The sequence below is a fragment of the Onychostoma macrolepis genome, chromosome 08 (genome assembly GCF_012432095.1).
Source record: "Onychostoma macrolepis isolate SWU-2019 chromosome 08, ASM1243209v1, whole genome shotgun sequence".
Taxonomy (NCBI): Eukaryota; Metazoa; Chordata; class Actinopteri; order Cypriniformes; family Cyprinidae; genus Onychostoma; species Onychostoma macrolepis.
The window spans coordinates 15,006,816-15,023,358 of NC_081162.1; the positions used below are offsets into that span (position 1 = coordinate 15,006,816).

General features: G+C 38.6%; 1 protein-coding gene across 2 annotated transcripts; it reads right to left on the reverse strand.

Annotated features, from left to right (window-relative positions):
- Positions 1–826: 826 nt before the first annotated feature.
- On the reverse strand, positions 827–15,300 carry impdh2 (IMP (inosine 5'-monophosphate) dehydrogenase 2). 2 transcript variants are annotated; one of them, XM_058784187.1, is made up of 15 exons: positions 14,833–15,300; positions 13,559–13,607; positions 13,332–13,433; positions 8,670–8,744; positions 8,219–8,425; positions 8,054–8,141; positions 6,917–7,116; positions 6,724–6,814; positions 6,552–6,647; positions 5,197–5,268; positions 3,062–3,205; positions 2,829–2,973; positions 2,381–2,524; positions 1,969–2,052; positions 827–1,190 (listed from the first exon to the last, which is right to left on the reverse strand). In XM_058784187.1, the coding sequence occupies exons 1-15, from the start codon at positions 14,928–14,930 to the stop codon at positions 1,169–1,171; spliced, it is 1,617 nt and encodes a 538-aa protein (XP_058640170.1). In that variant the 5' UTR covers positions 14,931–15,300; the 3' UTR covers positions 827–1,168. The 2 variants fall into 2 exon arrangements, with proteins under 2 accessions (XP_058640170.1, XP_058640169.1); XM_058784186.1 differs by lacking the exon at positions 5,197–5,268 and having other exon boundaries at positions 14,833–15,281.
- Positions 15,301–16,543: the final 1,243 nt, after the last annotated feature.

Here is a 16,543-nt window from a genome sequence, read left to right on the forward strand (position 1 = left end):
TTTCTTTGTCTGTTACATCAAAAAGTGCTTCAACTATTATGGTTGATTCACTCATGTGATTGTAAGTGCAATATATGTTTTTTGTTTTTTCTAATTAATACATTGTATATTTATATAGTAAGGTATTTTTATGTTTATTTTTAAAACAGTTAAATATGAGAATTATACAAGTCCTTTTTTTTTTTTTTTTTATTTATCAAAAATGTTCTAGTCTTCTCAGACTTCAGGAAGGAGAAGATTGCTGCACACATTAATATAAATCTGTCAGTCATTTCATTTTTGCTGTGTATAAAAGCGTTAAGATATCTGGGCCCAGCTGGGCTGAGCTCACTAACGGGCCAATATCATATTTCATTTATGAGGAGCCACCTGGAGCTCTCAGCCCAACCTGTCCAGGTGCGGGTCCATTAGTAAGCATGTGTGAACGCTTGTTTGGAAAGTCCGGTAGTTTTGGAGGTGAAGGCTGGTTCCCTTGAGATGCGCTTGCAAAATGAGGAATAACGTACCAATGTCAATGTTGAGCAGCCATCTACCCACACACCCACAGATTCAGGATTTGAAAACCAATTTATGATGAAAAAACACATGCAAGTGAAAAATGTTGTAATTTACATGACACAGGCACATTTTTACGAAGGTACTCGCATGCACCTAACTTGAACTGCCAGTTCTCGTTTTATAACAAACTTGATAGAAATCCCATTAAAATACAACACTTCCTGTTTCACACAGATCAACTGCACTCAATCAACCCGTTTTCTTCTCCGCACAGAAAATGTTGACTGTTTATTGCTTATAATGATGCATATGCAGGTATATTTTATTAATCAAGACAAGACAAATATCTGTGGCAAAAAAAAATTTATTTTCCAAAAAACGTTGTTATGATTACGATCAAAAACATTTTTTGACATGTAAGGCATCTGATACAAACAGCAGACGGCATGCGTTCCCCACAAACGCACACATTCACGCAAAATTGGCATATGCTCACAGACATTCACACACGGTTTCTCTCCTCGCTAAGAGGAAAGGCGGCTGGGAAGACGAGAAAGAGGAAGCTGAGGTTCTCAGTGTGTTTGGGTGCCTGTATGTGCAAAAGCACGTGTGGAAGTCCATTAATGAGGGTTTATGTGCATTGCATGTACTGGCATCTGTAGTGTCTTCTTTAAAACAGGCGCTTCTCATAGCTGAAAGAAAATAAAAGATCAGTTAATTTTTCTTAATTTAAGTTCAATCCTGTACATCATTCCATTCAAAAGTGTAGTTTCAGAAAAATTTGACTTTTCTTTTTGAAAGAAGTCTCTTATGTTCACAAAGGCTGCATTTATTTGATCAAAGATAAATATTATTTTCTTTGTTAAAATATTTTCTTTAAAATGTAATTTATTCCTGTGGTGGCAAAGCCGATTTTCCAGCAGCCATTACTCCAGTCTTCAGTGTCACATAATCCTTCAGAAATCATTATAATAGGCTGATGTGGTGTTCAAGTAACATTTCTTATCATCATCATCATCAATGTGGTGCTTCATATTTTTGTGGAAACTATGATACATTATTCTTTCTAGATTTTTTGATGAATATAAAGTTCAAAATAACAGCATTTATATGAAATGGGAATCTTTTTGTAACATTATAAATGTAACTTTTTTTAAAGATTTATTTTCAGCATTTTGCCTTTATTTGGATAGGACAGTATTTCAGACAGGAAGCAAGGTGGGAGAGAGGAGGGGGGATGGGATCGGGAAAGGTCTGCGAGCCGGGACTCGAACCTGGGGCGCCCGAAGCGCAATGACGCTATATGTCGGGATGCTGCCCACAAGGCTATTGGCACTGACATAAATGTCACTTTTGATCAATTTTAATGCATTCTTGTTGAATTATTATTATTTTTTAATATTACTGACCCCAAACTTTTGATCAGTAGTGTACAATATATTCAGACCAAGTGTACGAATGTTTAACTACCTGTGTAGACTGTGCACTCCACCCTCCATCTGAGCTGACATTGTCCTCTTTTCGAACCTCAGTTCACCAGAATACATCATTGCCCTGAGACAGATGAAGAAAGAAAGAGGGAAGAAAGAAAGAAAGAAAGAAAAAAAAAAAGGAAAGTGACAAACTGTCTCTCATTAACCTCAAACATGAATATTTGGGTTTGTGTCTGTTTTAGCAGTGCATTATTGGGTTAAATGTGCAGTATATAGTTTCAGTGCCACTAAAGGAATCAAACAAGTGCAAAAATAAGCAGTTATTGTTTTGGAAACAATCATTCTTTTTACAGTTTTGTTTGGCGCCACTAGTGGCACAGAAATGTTACACTGTGCCTTTTAATGCATTAAATTGCTGGTATGCGAGTAATTAGTGCGATTGTGTGTACCTCAACTGTGTGAGGCTCTTTGCACCGATGTCTTGGCAGGAATGCTGTATGCCAACGAGGAGATATGGAACAAACTTATGGATGGAGCCTTTATCCTGAACAGCCCCTGAAACTCCCTGAGCTACTTTAATCTTATCACTCTCACTGAAAAAGAGACAGAGGGGTTGAGAGAGTGAACATGGTTTCAATTTATATTCTGTACAACTTTCTCAGTCTAAGATATTAGCTTTTATTAATGTTCCATTAAACTACATAAATCATAAATATACATAATTATCATCAAGCATTAGTCCATATAAGCAGTTGTGAAATAGCTAGCATATAGCAAAGCTGTTTCAAAAAAAACAAAACAAAAAAACAAACATGAGAACCTGTAATTAGTAGCAGGAACTAAGAGCAATAAGTGCACAGTATTGTATTTGGGAAAGGATTTATTTTTGCGTAACACCTGAAGTATCTGCTCTGTGAGCCCAAGTTCTTGTCCATGGCATCCAGTGAGCCCATCCCTCTGTACTTCTTCAGACGGATCCCATCCGAAAAGAAATATTCACCAGGAGCTTCAGATGTGGCAGCGAGCAATGACCCCATCATCACTAAGAGAAATCAAAAGCAGAAGAGAATTTAGCTTCAATTATGACGTTAGTCTGCATCTTGTGAATCTACATCGGTCCCATATCTCACCTGTAGATGCTCCTAATGCAAGTGCTTTAGCAATGTGACCAACTGTCTGAATCCCCCCATCAGCGATGACAGGCACGCCAAACCGCCGAGCATACTCTGATACCTTATACACAGCTGTTGCCTGTGGCCTCCCGCATGCTAGCACTGTGAGAATAATGAGAAATAGAGACCCTTGCTATCAACCTAAACTTGAATATTCAACAAATATTAATCGTGTTGATGAGGACAATCATATGCATTGATGATAAATACTCTCCACTGTTGTTCATACATAGACATCCATACTCGCTCTCTCTCTCTCACACACACACACACACACACACACACACGTTTGTTTTTGTGAAAAGTGGGGACATCCCATAGGTGTAATGGTTTTTATACTGTACAAACTGTATGTACTATTGCCCCTACACCAACCCTACCCCTTACAGGAAACTTTGTGCCATTTCAGATTTTCAATACACTCCATTCTGTGTGATTTATAAGCGTTTTGAAAAGTGGGGACATGGGGTAATGTCCTGAAAAGTCACCTTCTCCTTGTAATATCTATGTCATACCCTTGTCATTATACAAATTTACATCCTCATTTGTCACAAAAACGCACGCACACACACACACACACACACAGACAGACAGACAGACATGACTCATGACTGTGTATTCTTTACTCATGCAGTCATGTGACTTTAGACAGTGACAATCAACCAACCAGTAAACATTACAGAGACAGTATTGCATGTCAATTCAAAATGAGGCCAAACCAAAATTAATCAAACAAATCTAAATCATTGCACTACTTTGAACTTCACTAAGTTCAAAGACAAAAAGTTAGCGTTATATGAAATGTGGATTTATGAAAGTGGAATTTTAGATGTGAGATCATCTATAAATGGTGGGGTAACATGAGAGGAGAAGAAGAGGAGCCCATCAGCAAACCCTCTACAAGTCTTGACAAACAAGGACAAGTGAGAAAGTTTCAAAATGATTTGAATCATTCTCTGAATTAACCTTAATCTTTTGCTCCACTGTCTGTTTATGACCTTTCGCAAGACCATCACAATAAAAAGGAAAAACTTGCAGTGGTGAGCATGTGATGCGCGCACACACCTGTCAAACCCACTTATTATCTGTTCCAAATGTTGAAACTACTAGTGCAAATTATACTAATTTATTTAATCAATCTAACTAATTAAACATTATATTAATTAGCATAACAAGTGAAAAGTTGCATGCAAGATGCATGGAAATCCATGCTGTCATGTTTTTTGGAATTCTCGTTTTATTTAAGACAACAAATGAGAGTAGACAAGAAATGAAGATGGGGCAGCAGCACTGGGAAATGACAAGTGTCAGCTTTTTACCCCAAACCCCCTTCACACCATCTACACTCTGCATACAGTAAAATGAAGAAGAAAAAAAATGGTGTGAGTTAAATTAACACTAACTACACTGAACTGTAAAACAAAGACCTTCTGCAGTGAGACCAATGGTTGTGAAACCCTCAGCTATTTCTGCTTTGTCAAAGTGCACTTCATACACTCCAGTGCTCTTACAGCAGCTCTAAAACCTATTTGGACACTTAAGCCATATTTCTAGCATTTTCATTGCACACATAAAATATCAAAGCAAATGACATATAGAAACAAAACAATGCTAGAGCTTTTATAATTTCACTTGGCATTGACTTTTAATCAGCGACTTAGCAAATGTATCAAGTTGTTTCCCCTCAAGTTCATCGCATTAACTAAGATACATTAATGTTTGAAGAAAGTGACCAAAATGTTCACTGCTGTTATTTTAGCAGCATGTTTTATTTTTTTAAATAAATGTCACTTGGTTTTATATTTCATGATACAGTGACATTTTTTAAGTGTGACTTTTGTGTCCAAATATCTCTCTGGCCACTGCACAAGCTAGTTTACGTATGTTAGTGAGGGATTCTGGGTAACAGACTTAGATCAGAGGAAGTGCCAAACGCCATTACTGACAGGTTAATCAGACAATGACAAGCATCCAAAACCCCAAAAACCAGCAACTACTTCTAATGATGCAGAGCCATTAACCAGTCAATGCAGCAGGCAGAGTGAGATAGTGAGCCAATGGGATCTGTATGGGGATCAGGGGGAGGGACTTACTGGAGTATCCCGTAACAGTAGTTGGGGTTTTGGGGCTGTGGAGCTTTAAACCAGGAGGAATACTGAGAGGCGCTAGAGAGACAATTATAGAAAGGGAAATAGAGACTGAGAAAGAGCACACGGTAGCTCTGTTCTAAAACCTTGCCTTGCTTTCTTCCAAGTATAACTAATTGTTATGGAACCTCGTAAGGAATGGATTTGGAATGCAGTACAAAGGCTGCAACTGTGTGCAACACAGTTTGATGTTAGCATGTTGCTAAACTGCATGCTAACAGCATGATACTCTAATAAGCATGAAAATGTTACACTCATAAATGCTGGGTAAAATACTACCTATCTATTTTACAGTAGAAAACATTTTATTCAGTTTTAATCAAATGTATAATTTATTATAATTTATAAATCAAAAAGCCATCCTGGATTTATTTGCAATGCATTATGGAACTGTAATATTAGTGAAGGACATATACAATTTAAAATAACAGTTTCAAATATTTTAAAATGTAATATATTTCTAATTTTCAATCTTTCGTGTCACATGATCCTTCAGAAATTATTCTAATATGCTGGTTCTTATTATGTTTTACTCTCACTTTTGATCAATTTAATGCATCCTTGCTGAATAAAAGTATTAATTTCTTTTAACAAAAAAAAAAAAAAAAAACAAGTAAACAGTAGAGTATCTCATAAGGCAGTATAATTATGCCTACCTTCTGGAACAGTCTTTGCTAGGTTTTGGAACAGAGCTGATAAAAAAAAAGGGAACTGATGCAAGTAACAAAAACAACCGGTCGAAAGAAAGAAAATATGCCATAGAGACAGTCAAAGAAAGCACAAAAGAAGGGAGAAGAGAGAGAAAAAAAAAAAAGTGTACAAAGAGAAACACTTGGACAGAAAAGAGAAAGGAAGAGCCTCCACTACCATGCTCCCATCATTCACAGCGACAGAGAAAGACATTTGTCACAGAGAACTATACAAACAGATAGACAGACACTTATATAGACGCATCCATATTAATTCTTAGACAAAACCCACAGAATATGGAATAATACTAACACCACACAAACAAAAATATGAAAACCTTTCTCCACAGATTCTAAAACCCCAGAAAAATGCTGGAAGAGAGGAAACAGGGCAGTGCAGATTGTCTGCCAATCAATCTGCACAATTACCTTGCAGACCAAAGCTGCAGGGATATTTGGGAAGTGACAGATAATTTGGACTGCTCTAACAATGTTAAAAGAAAATCAGAGGAGGCACTGGACATTAGCTGCTCTCTGGAATGACTGGATGTAGAAATACAGCCTGTGATTGGCTGAGGGGCAGGCAGTCAGGTGTGGGATTGGTGGACTGACCTTCTTGTGTGATGCAGATGGATCCGCTGCCCATTCCCACTCTGAGAGCATCCGCTCCGGCATCAATCAAATTCTTTGCCTGAGCTGCAGTCACCACTACAACAGACAGACAACCCATGTTAACTGTGTGTTTGCAGATATTATGTTCAAAAAGTTTGTGTTTAAAACTAACCATTGCCGCCGATGACTTGTATGTTAGGATATTTCTCTTTTATGTACTTAATCATATTAATCTGAAAGACGGAATTTCCTTGGGAAGAGTCCTAAAGTGAGAAGAGAGACAATAGGTAACCAAAAAGGACAAAAAATAAACCATCTTCAAGAACTGATTATCTGAAAGACATTAAGCCCAAAACAGGCCTCACCAGGACAACCACGTCTACGCCAGCCTGCACCAGCAGGTCGAGTCTGTATTTGTCATCATTGTGTGTTCCGATGGCAGCGCCACATAGCAGCTGTTTACGAGAATCCTTTGAGGCCAAAGGGAAATCTCGGTTCTTCTTCAGATCTGTCCGAGCGATGATTGCCACCAAACAGCCCTCCTCGTTTACTATAGGAAGCTTACCTATGACAAACAAACACTGAGTGTGAGAGCTCCACATGGGGGAATTATCTTGCAGCATTGACTTCATTCCAAACTTGGTTTTATCAGACTGATTCAAAATGATAACTTAGGAATTTGTGAGTGTTTTTGAGAGATTCATTTTTACTTTTTTATTTGGTTGTTTTATACCATGTCAGCAGCTTTATTTATGGCTGAAATCACTTACATAGGCAAATAAACAAATTGATAAACCTTTAGGAGATATATATGGGATCAATTTTCCAGCTAAAGTGCTGTGGTCAACAGCAAACAATGGTCACGGATTGAAAAATAAGCGTTGATCAAAAAATTAATAACGCATTTTAAAAAATAATAAGCATGAAACTAAACTTTAAACACACATTGCACAAAACCGAAATATCAATGCAAAATGATCCGTGACCATTGTTTGCTATTCTGAAAACTTTGCTTTCATTTTTACATTTTGTGCAATATATTTTAACTTGAGTTTTTAAATTTTGATTTCTCACTTTTTTCTTTTTATCAAAAACTGCAATACTTTTGGTGGAAAATTTATCCCATAGATATGGAACGGATATACAGAATAAATAATTTACAAAAATAAAAATAAAATATTAATATTTAAGAGACAGATCTGCACTTGAGGCAAAAAAAAAATCTAGAAGTTCCTATGGACACTTTACTAAACGCATTATTTCAAATAAATGCTGTTTTTGAACAATAGTGCACACTGGATAGAATCAGCAAAAACAAGATGCAAGATTACTGTCTTGCAGTTATTTTGTGGCATGCCACTGCTAAGAAGTGGTGCATGAAACACTGCTATATAGGTTAATGAATAATTAACATTCATATAAATGTTTTATTTGGTTCAAGGATTAATCCAAAACTTTCAAAAGGGTAAAGAGCTCTCATAAACACTTAAATTCTACCCCACCTTTTTTGCTCCTCTGGAGGATTTCATTGGCCTCTTTCAGTGTCACTCCTGCTGGAGCTACAACCAGGTCCTCCCTTTTAGTCATTACCTGAGAGAGAGAAAGTTAAGGTGAGCTGAGTTCAGTGAAAACTGCTTAGCCCTCATCCTCTGTTAAGCCCCACCCACCTCACTGAGGGGCAGGTCATGCTCCGACTCTTTGAGGAAGTCGATATCTCGTGATGAAATGATGCCGACCAGACGTCCACCCATCTGTCCGTTGACAGTGATCGGAATCCCGCAGAATCCATGCCGAGCTTTTGCCTGAAATACGTCTCTTACCCGCTCGTTAGGACTCATCACCACCGGATCCGTAATGAAACCCTGTTCATACCTCTAAACGGGGGTTGATCAAAAGCGGAGGGAAAGGGAGGGAGAAAAGTCGAGTGATGTTCTATTAGGCATTTCTACTTGGGAGTCACCTCGATACATATCACTTCATACAAAATGAGGTGTGGATTTTCATTCATAAGGATGCTGTTGCAACTACAGGGTAAGGGTCAGAAGAAAAACAGATTACTATGAATGAGAGAGGAAAACTGGTACAAACATAAAGAGACCGAGATGTGAAGAGACTCACCTTGACCTTGCGGACTTCATTAGCCTGGAACTCTGGTGTGCAGTTATGATGAATGAAGCCAATCCCACCAGTCAGCTGTGACAACACATTATCACATTAGACTTTAGAACAAAACAGCATGCATAGATGGTCGATCTTTGTAAATTTAGGTTTAAAGACTCTGGTTTTGGGGAGACTGGGCAGGAGATTTGGAAAAAAAAAAAAAAAGCTCCACTTCCCTGGAAGAGGAAGATTGCAAATTTTAGATGTGTATGTCTGCTAAGATTTTTATTTTGTCAACTTTTAGAAGTATACTTGCAAAGATGGTCCAAAAGCTAAAGGACATCTTCAAACTCCTATCTTGATTCATGGGGATTTTAATGACTTCATTGATATTAAAATGTGAGGTAGCATATTTGCAAATAAATTTTTCTTTTGTAATATGCATACATACAGATAATTGTGCTTAGCCTTGTGGGATTACAAATTTATTTAAATGTTTAATTTAGATTCCAATGTAATAGTGTACAAACTGAAGAAGTTATATACATTGTATTTAGCATTTATGGTGAAGATGATGACATCAGATGAACGATTCAAGAGGTCCCTGCCAGTTCCTGTTCTCTTATTGTAAGTCTATTGAGCCAGACGACAGAGACTCTTGCCTTTTGTTTGTAATTGCTCTTGATGCCCCTGCCCCAATCTTTGGGCAGTTAGGCTGATTAGATTAGGAGTGGTTAAATGGGGCAGGATTCTATACCTGAATACCTCATTTGCATGCTTAAAGGTCGTCACCCAGGTGCTTTGTTTTCACTCCTAAGCACTGCCCCCTAAATGTATTTAAAACTACAATGTATCACTGCTTTTAGTTAGACTTGGATGACTACAGCGACGCACAGCGAGTTCTCAATAAACAGTAACTTCTGTATGAAAGATATCCCAACGTCTCCTGGTCTTCACTTCTGAGTTGCCTAAACTTTAGAAGATAAAAGTTCACAACAGATGGTGCCGTGACCCGGATAGAGTTCCAGCTTCCTCACCTGAATCCAGATTGAAAACTTCAAGCTCAAACAAAGATCTGCTTCCAGACTGCATCTTTTGGAATCCAGCGAAAACTTCAAGCTGAACAAAAGATTTCCAGACTGAATTTTTCTCTCAACTAAGGTTGTGGTGAGTGCTGTCTCTAATCCAAAAGAACCTTTAAGACCAGTACAAATTTAGTTATCCTCTGCGCCGACAGAGAAGAGTTAACAGACAGCTGTAGGGTTTGGTTAACTAAGTTTTCCTCTAAAAAAATGAACTTTTAGAGATGAAGTTACCCTCTGTCCAGGCAGGGAAGATTGGCATTTACGTGCTAGTTATTTTGGTTTATCCTCTTTTCACAGAGAAGGTTAGCATTTCAGGCTAATAATTTTGGTTTATCCTCTGTCCTTGTAGGCAGGGAAGTTAAGTGTGACGTGTTGGTAATTTGGAAAGTTAACAATGGTTAAGCTGTGTTAACAAATGTACCCTCTGTTGATCAGAGAAGTTTTTAGTGTTTTGATTGTGTGGTAACAAAGTTAACAATAGTTAAGCTGTGTTAACAAGTGTACCCTCTGTTGATCAGAGACGTTTTAGTGTTTTTGTTTGTGTGGTACAGAAGAAACGTACAAAATGGTTAGAAGGAATGCTAGGCTGATTCAAACAACAGAAAAGGATGGTCTTGCGACTCCATTGTGGTCAGATAGTGAATTCAAAACACTGTTAGGGGAACAAATGAACCTAATAATCACTGAGAAAGTTAGACAAGAACTAACGCAGAAATATGAGATCCATCCAGACAAGACTTGGTCTGTAGATGAGTGTAAAAAGGTATTAGGAGCATGTGTTCGCAAGAACAATGTGAAAGGTATTATCTGCTGCCACAGAGAATTTGGTTTAGCGCTAGCTACACAACAATCTCAGCGTAACTCAGAGCTAGAGAAACAGAACAAAGAGCTCCGTGCTAGAGTATCCTATTTTACTAAGAAATTGAACCACAACAAAGCTTCAGCAAAAACTGATGTGGAAGAAGTTAGTCAACCGGATGACAATTATCCTGACTTACAAGCTTTCTTTGAAAGAGATGTAATCATCCAATCAGTAATTGATGTGCCTGTAGATTCAGTGAAGGTATGTGGCGCTAAGAGACGATCTCAAGGAATTGAGGGAATTGAAAGTGTTGCTCCCAACTCTTCTGTTGTGCAAGTACAAACTGTTGCCAAAACACTAGGACCTAAAGATATAGAGACTGTCCCAGAGCTTACCCTCAGCACGCACAGATTTTTCTGAATTTAGAAGAGCATTGATCAACAAAATGCGTCTCTACGACATGTCGTTAGCAGAAGTCACACAGCTGATGTCACAAATTCTAACTGAATCTGAATTCAACAGTTTTGAGTCTGCTGTTACTTCTGAACTACAACATGCCAGTAGAGACGATTTGAGAGAAGGTGTTTTGAAAATTCTAAAGAATATCATAGGACCCAAGATAGACTGGTCCAGAATCACTGACTGTGTGCAAAGGAAAGAAGAAACTGTGAGTGAATACACTGAAAGGTTTTGTCAGTCAGCTGTAACTTACAGTGGAATAGTGGATGATCCTGAAAGTGTGCTTGATGACAAAGGACCACTAGTTCGAACATGGTTTGATGGCCTTTTATCAGAGTACAGATCAGCTTTGCCGTTCTTAGACCTAACATGGTCCACTGGAAGCTTGCAAAACAGCTTGGACAGCTTAGCTACTTGGGAAAGAGACTCTGATGTTAAAGCCAGAGTAAAGATTGCAGCAGCGTCCTTTAAGGTCAACACAGAGAACCGACAGAAACGTAAGTGTCCTAAGAAGGAGGGCAGTTGTTATTACTGTGGTAAACCTGGACACTGGATGAAAGAGTGTAGGAAAAGCAAAAGACATTAGGAGAAATTAACAGCTTTACTCAGCTTCTACTCAGTCTACTTGGTACTCTGAAGCAGCCCTCCCGCTTCACCGAACTGTTGGAGCAGTTTGCTCAGGTGTTAACTGTTAGGGCTGTGAGTGCTTAATTCCCCAGTAATGTACAACAAAGCTGAAAGATTCTTTGTAAATAAAACTACAGGAAGGTTACTGTCACTTCCTTCCACTGAGAGAATGCTAGTTAAGTACACTCACAGCCTTCAAAGCTATACTACAGCACACCACAGTCACTCACCTATCCTCTTTGGGTTATGATGTTTGTTATGACTGATGTTCCATTAGAGGATGGAGATGTCACACACTAAAGTTTGCACACCACCTACAGGGATAGGATAGGACACATGGACCAGTGAGGAACCCAGGGAAGAACCGGATGCAACAGGCTTGGGGCCAACCCTGTGGTGAACACACCTCATAGGCCTTTCCCCATCCACTAGTCCACCCTCACCTCACTGTTCTTTAGGTGTCTCGTGAATTAAGAAATAGGGAAAGAAGGAACAACAATAGCAGACTCAGATTGAACAGAGGATACAACCCTAATGTTTGCAGTCTTTAGAACAAATACTGCTCTGTCTTTTGTTTTCTTTCTTCCTCTGTGCAGATACCACTTGATGGCTGTTCCAAGACCCATGCGCACCGAACTCCTCACCCGCGTATGAAGCCACAACCTCTAAAAGACAACGAGACCCACTGCCGAGCCAACTGTCACGGAAGACAGAACAAAGAAAAAATACACAACGCAGAGAATCACATACGAGAACTTCAGTCATCCAGCAACATGATCAAGACATTCTTGATCTTTCAGCAAAATTACACCTGATGGCTGAAGATAATTCTTCATGGTTCGGAAACCTGTTAGTATCAAGTGTTTCATGCAACAAATGACTCACGCCCATCACGAGAAATGACAGTTCCAACCAGAAAAGACTATTAAGAAATTCACGGAGCTGCATGTTTGTTTCTGTGTCAGCATGCAGTTCGTCCCTACAGACAATCAACACAGAACAAGTGCTATGTGCCTGTAACGATCACATGTTACAAGAATGAACTTTTAAGTGTCTAAATTTGTATTTTGTGAGAGTTATTAGAACTCTCAAAGGGGGAATTGTGGGATTACAAATTTATTTAAATGTTTAATTTAGATTCCAATGTAATAGTGTACAAACTGAAGAAGTTATATACATTGTATTTAGCATTTATGGTGAAGATGATGACATCAGATGAACGATTCAAGAGGTCCCTGCCAGTTCCTGTTCTCTTATTGTAAGTCTAATGAGCCAGACGACAGAGACTCTTGCCTTTTGTTTGTAATTGCTCTTGATGCCCCTGCCCCAATCTTTGGGCAGTTAGGCTGATTAGATTAGGAGTGGTTAAATGGGGCAGGATTCTATACCTGAATACCTCATTTGCATGCTTAAAGGTCGTCACCCAGGTGCTTTGTTTTCACTCCTAAGCACTGCCCCCTAAATGTATTTAAAACTACAATGTATCACTGCTTTTAGTTAGACTTGGATGACTACAGCGACGCACAGCGAGTTCTCAATAAACAGTAACTTCTGTATGAAAGATATCCCAACGTCTCCTGGTCTTCACTTCTGAGTTGCCTAAACTTTAGAAGATAAAAGTTCACAACAGCCTATAATCATGTGTCAAATGCCTATAATAGTAAGAGCGCTTTCTGTGGTGGAGTCTTGTGTCAGTCATTCTCTTACCGCCATAGCAATGGCCATGTCAGACTCTGTGACTGTATCCATGGGTGACGAGACCAGTGGAGTTTTCATTGTGATTTGTTTGGTCAGTGCTGATGTCAGGTCCTACAGAGAGAGCCAATCAAATTAAACCACTGATGATATACAAGAAACATCATCCATCCAACAGTAGAGAGCAAAAAAAATTGACTACTTTTGACATCTGCACAAAAGTAGAGTGTTTCACTTACCACTTGGTCAGCTGTGAAGTCAATGTACCCAGGCAGAATCAGGAAATCACTGAAAGAGAATGGAGAAAAGTGGACAAAAATGAGATTAATACATTTACAGCTGCTGCAAGTGATTTTTAAACGCATATCACTATTACTTGACAGATGTAACTGGAAAAAAGTGTCCTGAGAAATAATACCCGTCTCTGTGACGACGCCGTATTGGACTAGCCAATCAGAAATTTCTATAGGTGGCTCTCGCCAATAGCAAGAGTTTGGGGCGGGGCTAACTCTTTGACCAACCAATGAGTGGAGTAGAGTAGAGTGTTTGGGAGACTATGTACGTATGTATGTATTTAGAAACTGTTTATTTTTTGCAATTCTTCAGAAATCGCAATGATTCAGTGAGTTGTTGACAAGTATCGATTCGCCAACATTCAACTCTCTTATCTCGTACACACTGACACTAACATATACCACGCTGATTATGTTCCAGAGACAGTCATTTTATCTATTATATGTCACATATGTTGTTTACGAGTGTCAAGCAACGCCCTGTTTATGATAAAAACCGAGCTGCGGCCTCATCATGTCCAATGTAAACAGTAAATTAGCGTACAACTCTAGTGTTAGATGGTAAACAGAAAGGCGTTTCTAGAAAAAACTCGCACCTGCCACGGATAGGCTTTCACTCGGGGACATTACATGCTTTACATGGCACCAGAGAATTTGTAAAGAGAAAACGACCACATACTTCACAAAGCTCACCCTATTTATAGCACATTTGGAGGGCCTGGCCTGAAAGATAGCGATTAGTTTTGGTACAAGAAAAGCTGCTTGGGGTGTCAGTGGTTTAAGAATAGACTGTGGTAACTCTACTTCTCTGTACTTGGCATAATGAAATGGCAGCAGATGATGAATCAGCCATAGTTCATCATTCAATCCAAGAAGTCCTTCCGACCTGACTTAACCTTGTGAACCCACATGCGCCGTCCATAGTAATCAGTCTATGCAGTACTGACCCACGGGACACCGAATTGCATAATAGATAGATAAAAAACCCCCCAAAAAAACCCCGTGTGCTGTCAGTCACATATACCCATGCTGGATGTCAAACCAGACAAACGTGGACCAACAACGACACCTACATGCTGTTCAGCTCATATGTTAGCCGTTTTAAATGAAGCTGCATACTGTATGAACACATCTGCAGTGTTGACAAACAAGAGTGTTTGATGTTTAACAAATAGCAAGCCTAATGGAGAATGCAATAAGACACAAGTTAAGATATTTACTTATAGGTAAGGCCGTCTCCGCAGTTGAAAAGCTGCTGTCCGGTTAGACCGTCGTCAGGCACGTAGCCCGTCTGTCCGCTGATTAAATAGTCCGCCATAGCGCATGAAAAGCGTAAAAGTCCAAATGTCTCACAGGATGAGTGTTTTTCAAGACGGTGAGCCGGTGCGCACACAGTCCGGTAAGTGATGTTCTCCTCGGAGCCTCAATCTGACACAGTCTTTACGACACCAAATGACACGTTAAATGTCGCAAAAAGCTCAGGTTTCTGTGAAGAAACTGCTCTGAATCAAAGAAAACCCAACACGCTCCTGTTTTTGGGGCTGAAGCTGACCCGTAGTGCCCACAAGCATCACACGTGTCTGTCTGTAGGACTACCTCGTCTTCCGCAGATATAAATAAGGTGTCTTCGTACGTCACTTCCGGACTCTAGCAGGGCGGCGTTTATTCGCTAGAACTGTTTTATTTAATATTCCTGAATATAGGACACTGGGGGTCATCGCTTCACCCTGGGGTGCAGTGGGAGGGTGGGGGTTTTTGTTTGTGTCGTCGTTCTCGTTATCTCGCGCGCACATGTGCTCAGCACGAGGGGAACTTCTTCGATTTAAATTTATCTCTTGCGCTGTGCTGCTGACTTTATTTGGCTCGCATGAACTGACCTGAATATGCAGGCCCGGGAGCGCGCGAGGACACCTAATGCCCTTCTAGTGCGCTCAACGACCATTTGAGGACTGTTTTTACTGTGAAATCATTTTCTTAATATTTACTCTAGTAGGACCGCAATAAAAAAAATACAGTAATAAAGTAAGTTACATATTTAAGCCAAACAGTGAATCTTCACTTCTTGTCAGTAAAAGCAATTATTTTGTATAAGGTTTTGACCTTTTTTTGTCCTTGTATTTTAATATTAATATTTTTGTATTATAATAAATCAGAAATATTGACTGTACGAGTTCGATTTATGAAGACAAAAAAACTAAATCCTTTATGACACATCATCAAAAGGAAAAGTGGTTCATACAATATTGCATATCGTGTTTATTATTTTTCTATAAAGATCAAATGTTTTCTTTCATGGCTGTGAGTTTTCTTTCATGGCCAATTCTGTGTAAACACAAAATGGCAAATATGAGTTGTACTAATATATGGCACTTCTTACATTCTGGTGTCTGAAGTGACTTGTTAAAACGTGTGGTAGATAAATATATGCTACTTCAAATGCACACTCGAAATTTTAGGATCACTATAATGTTTTTTTCTTGAAAAAAAACAAAACTTATTTAGCAAGGATGCATTCAACTGATCAAAAACAAGACATTTAATGTTATAGAATATTTATATTTTTAAATACATGATTAAATGTTCTTAGATTTTTTTTTTAAAGAAATCCATTTTCCACACTACATTTAGTAGCACAAACATTTTCAATTGTGATAAGATTTAATAATAAATACGAATACTAATAAAATAATAATCCTTACCTTATTAAAATTATTTTTTAAAGAAATCTTGAGCACCAAACCAGCATATTAGAAAGATTTATGAAGGATCACGTGACAAGGAAGACTGTAGTAATGGCTGCTGAAAATTCAGCTTTGCCATCACAGGAATAAATTACATTTAAGATATAATAAAACAGAAAATGGTTATTTTAAATATTTCAGAATATTACTGTTTTACTGTATTTTTAAACCAAAAAATGCTGCCGTGGTG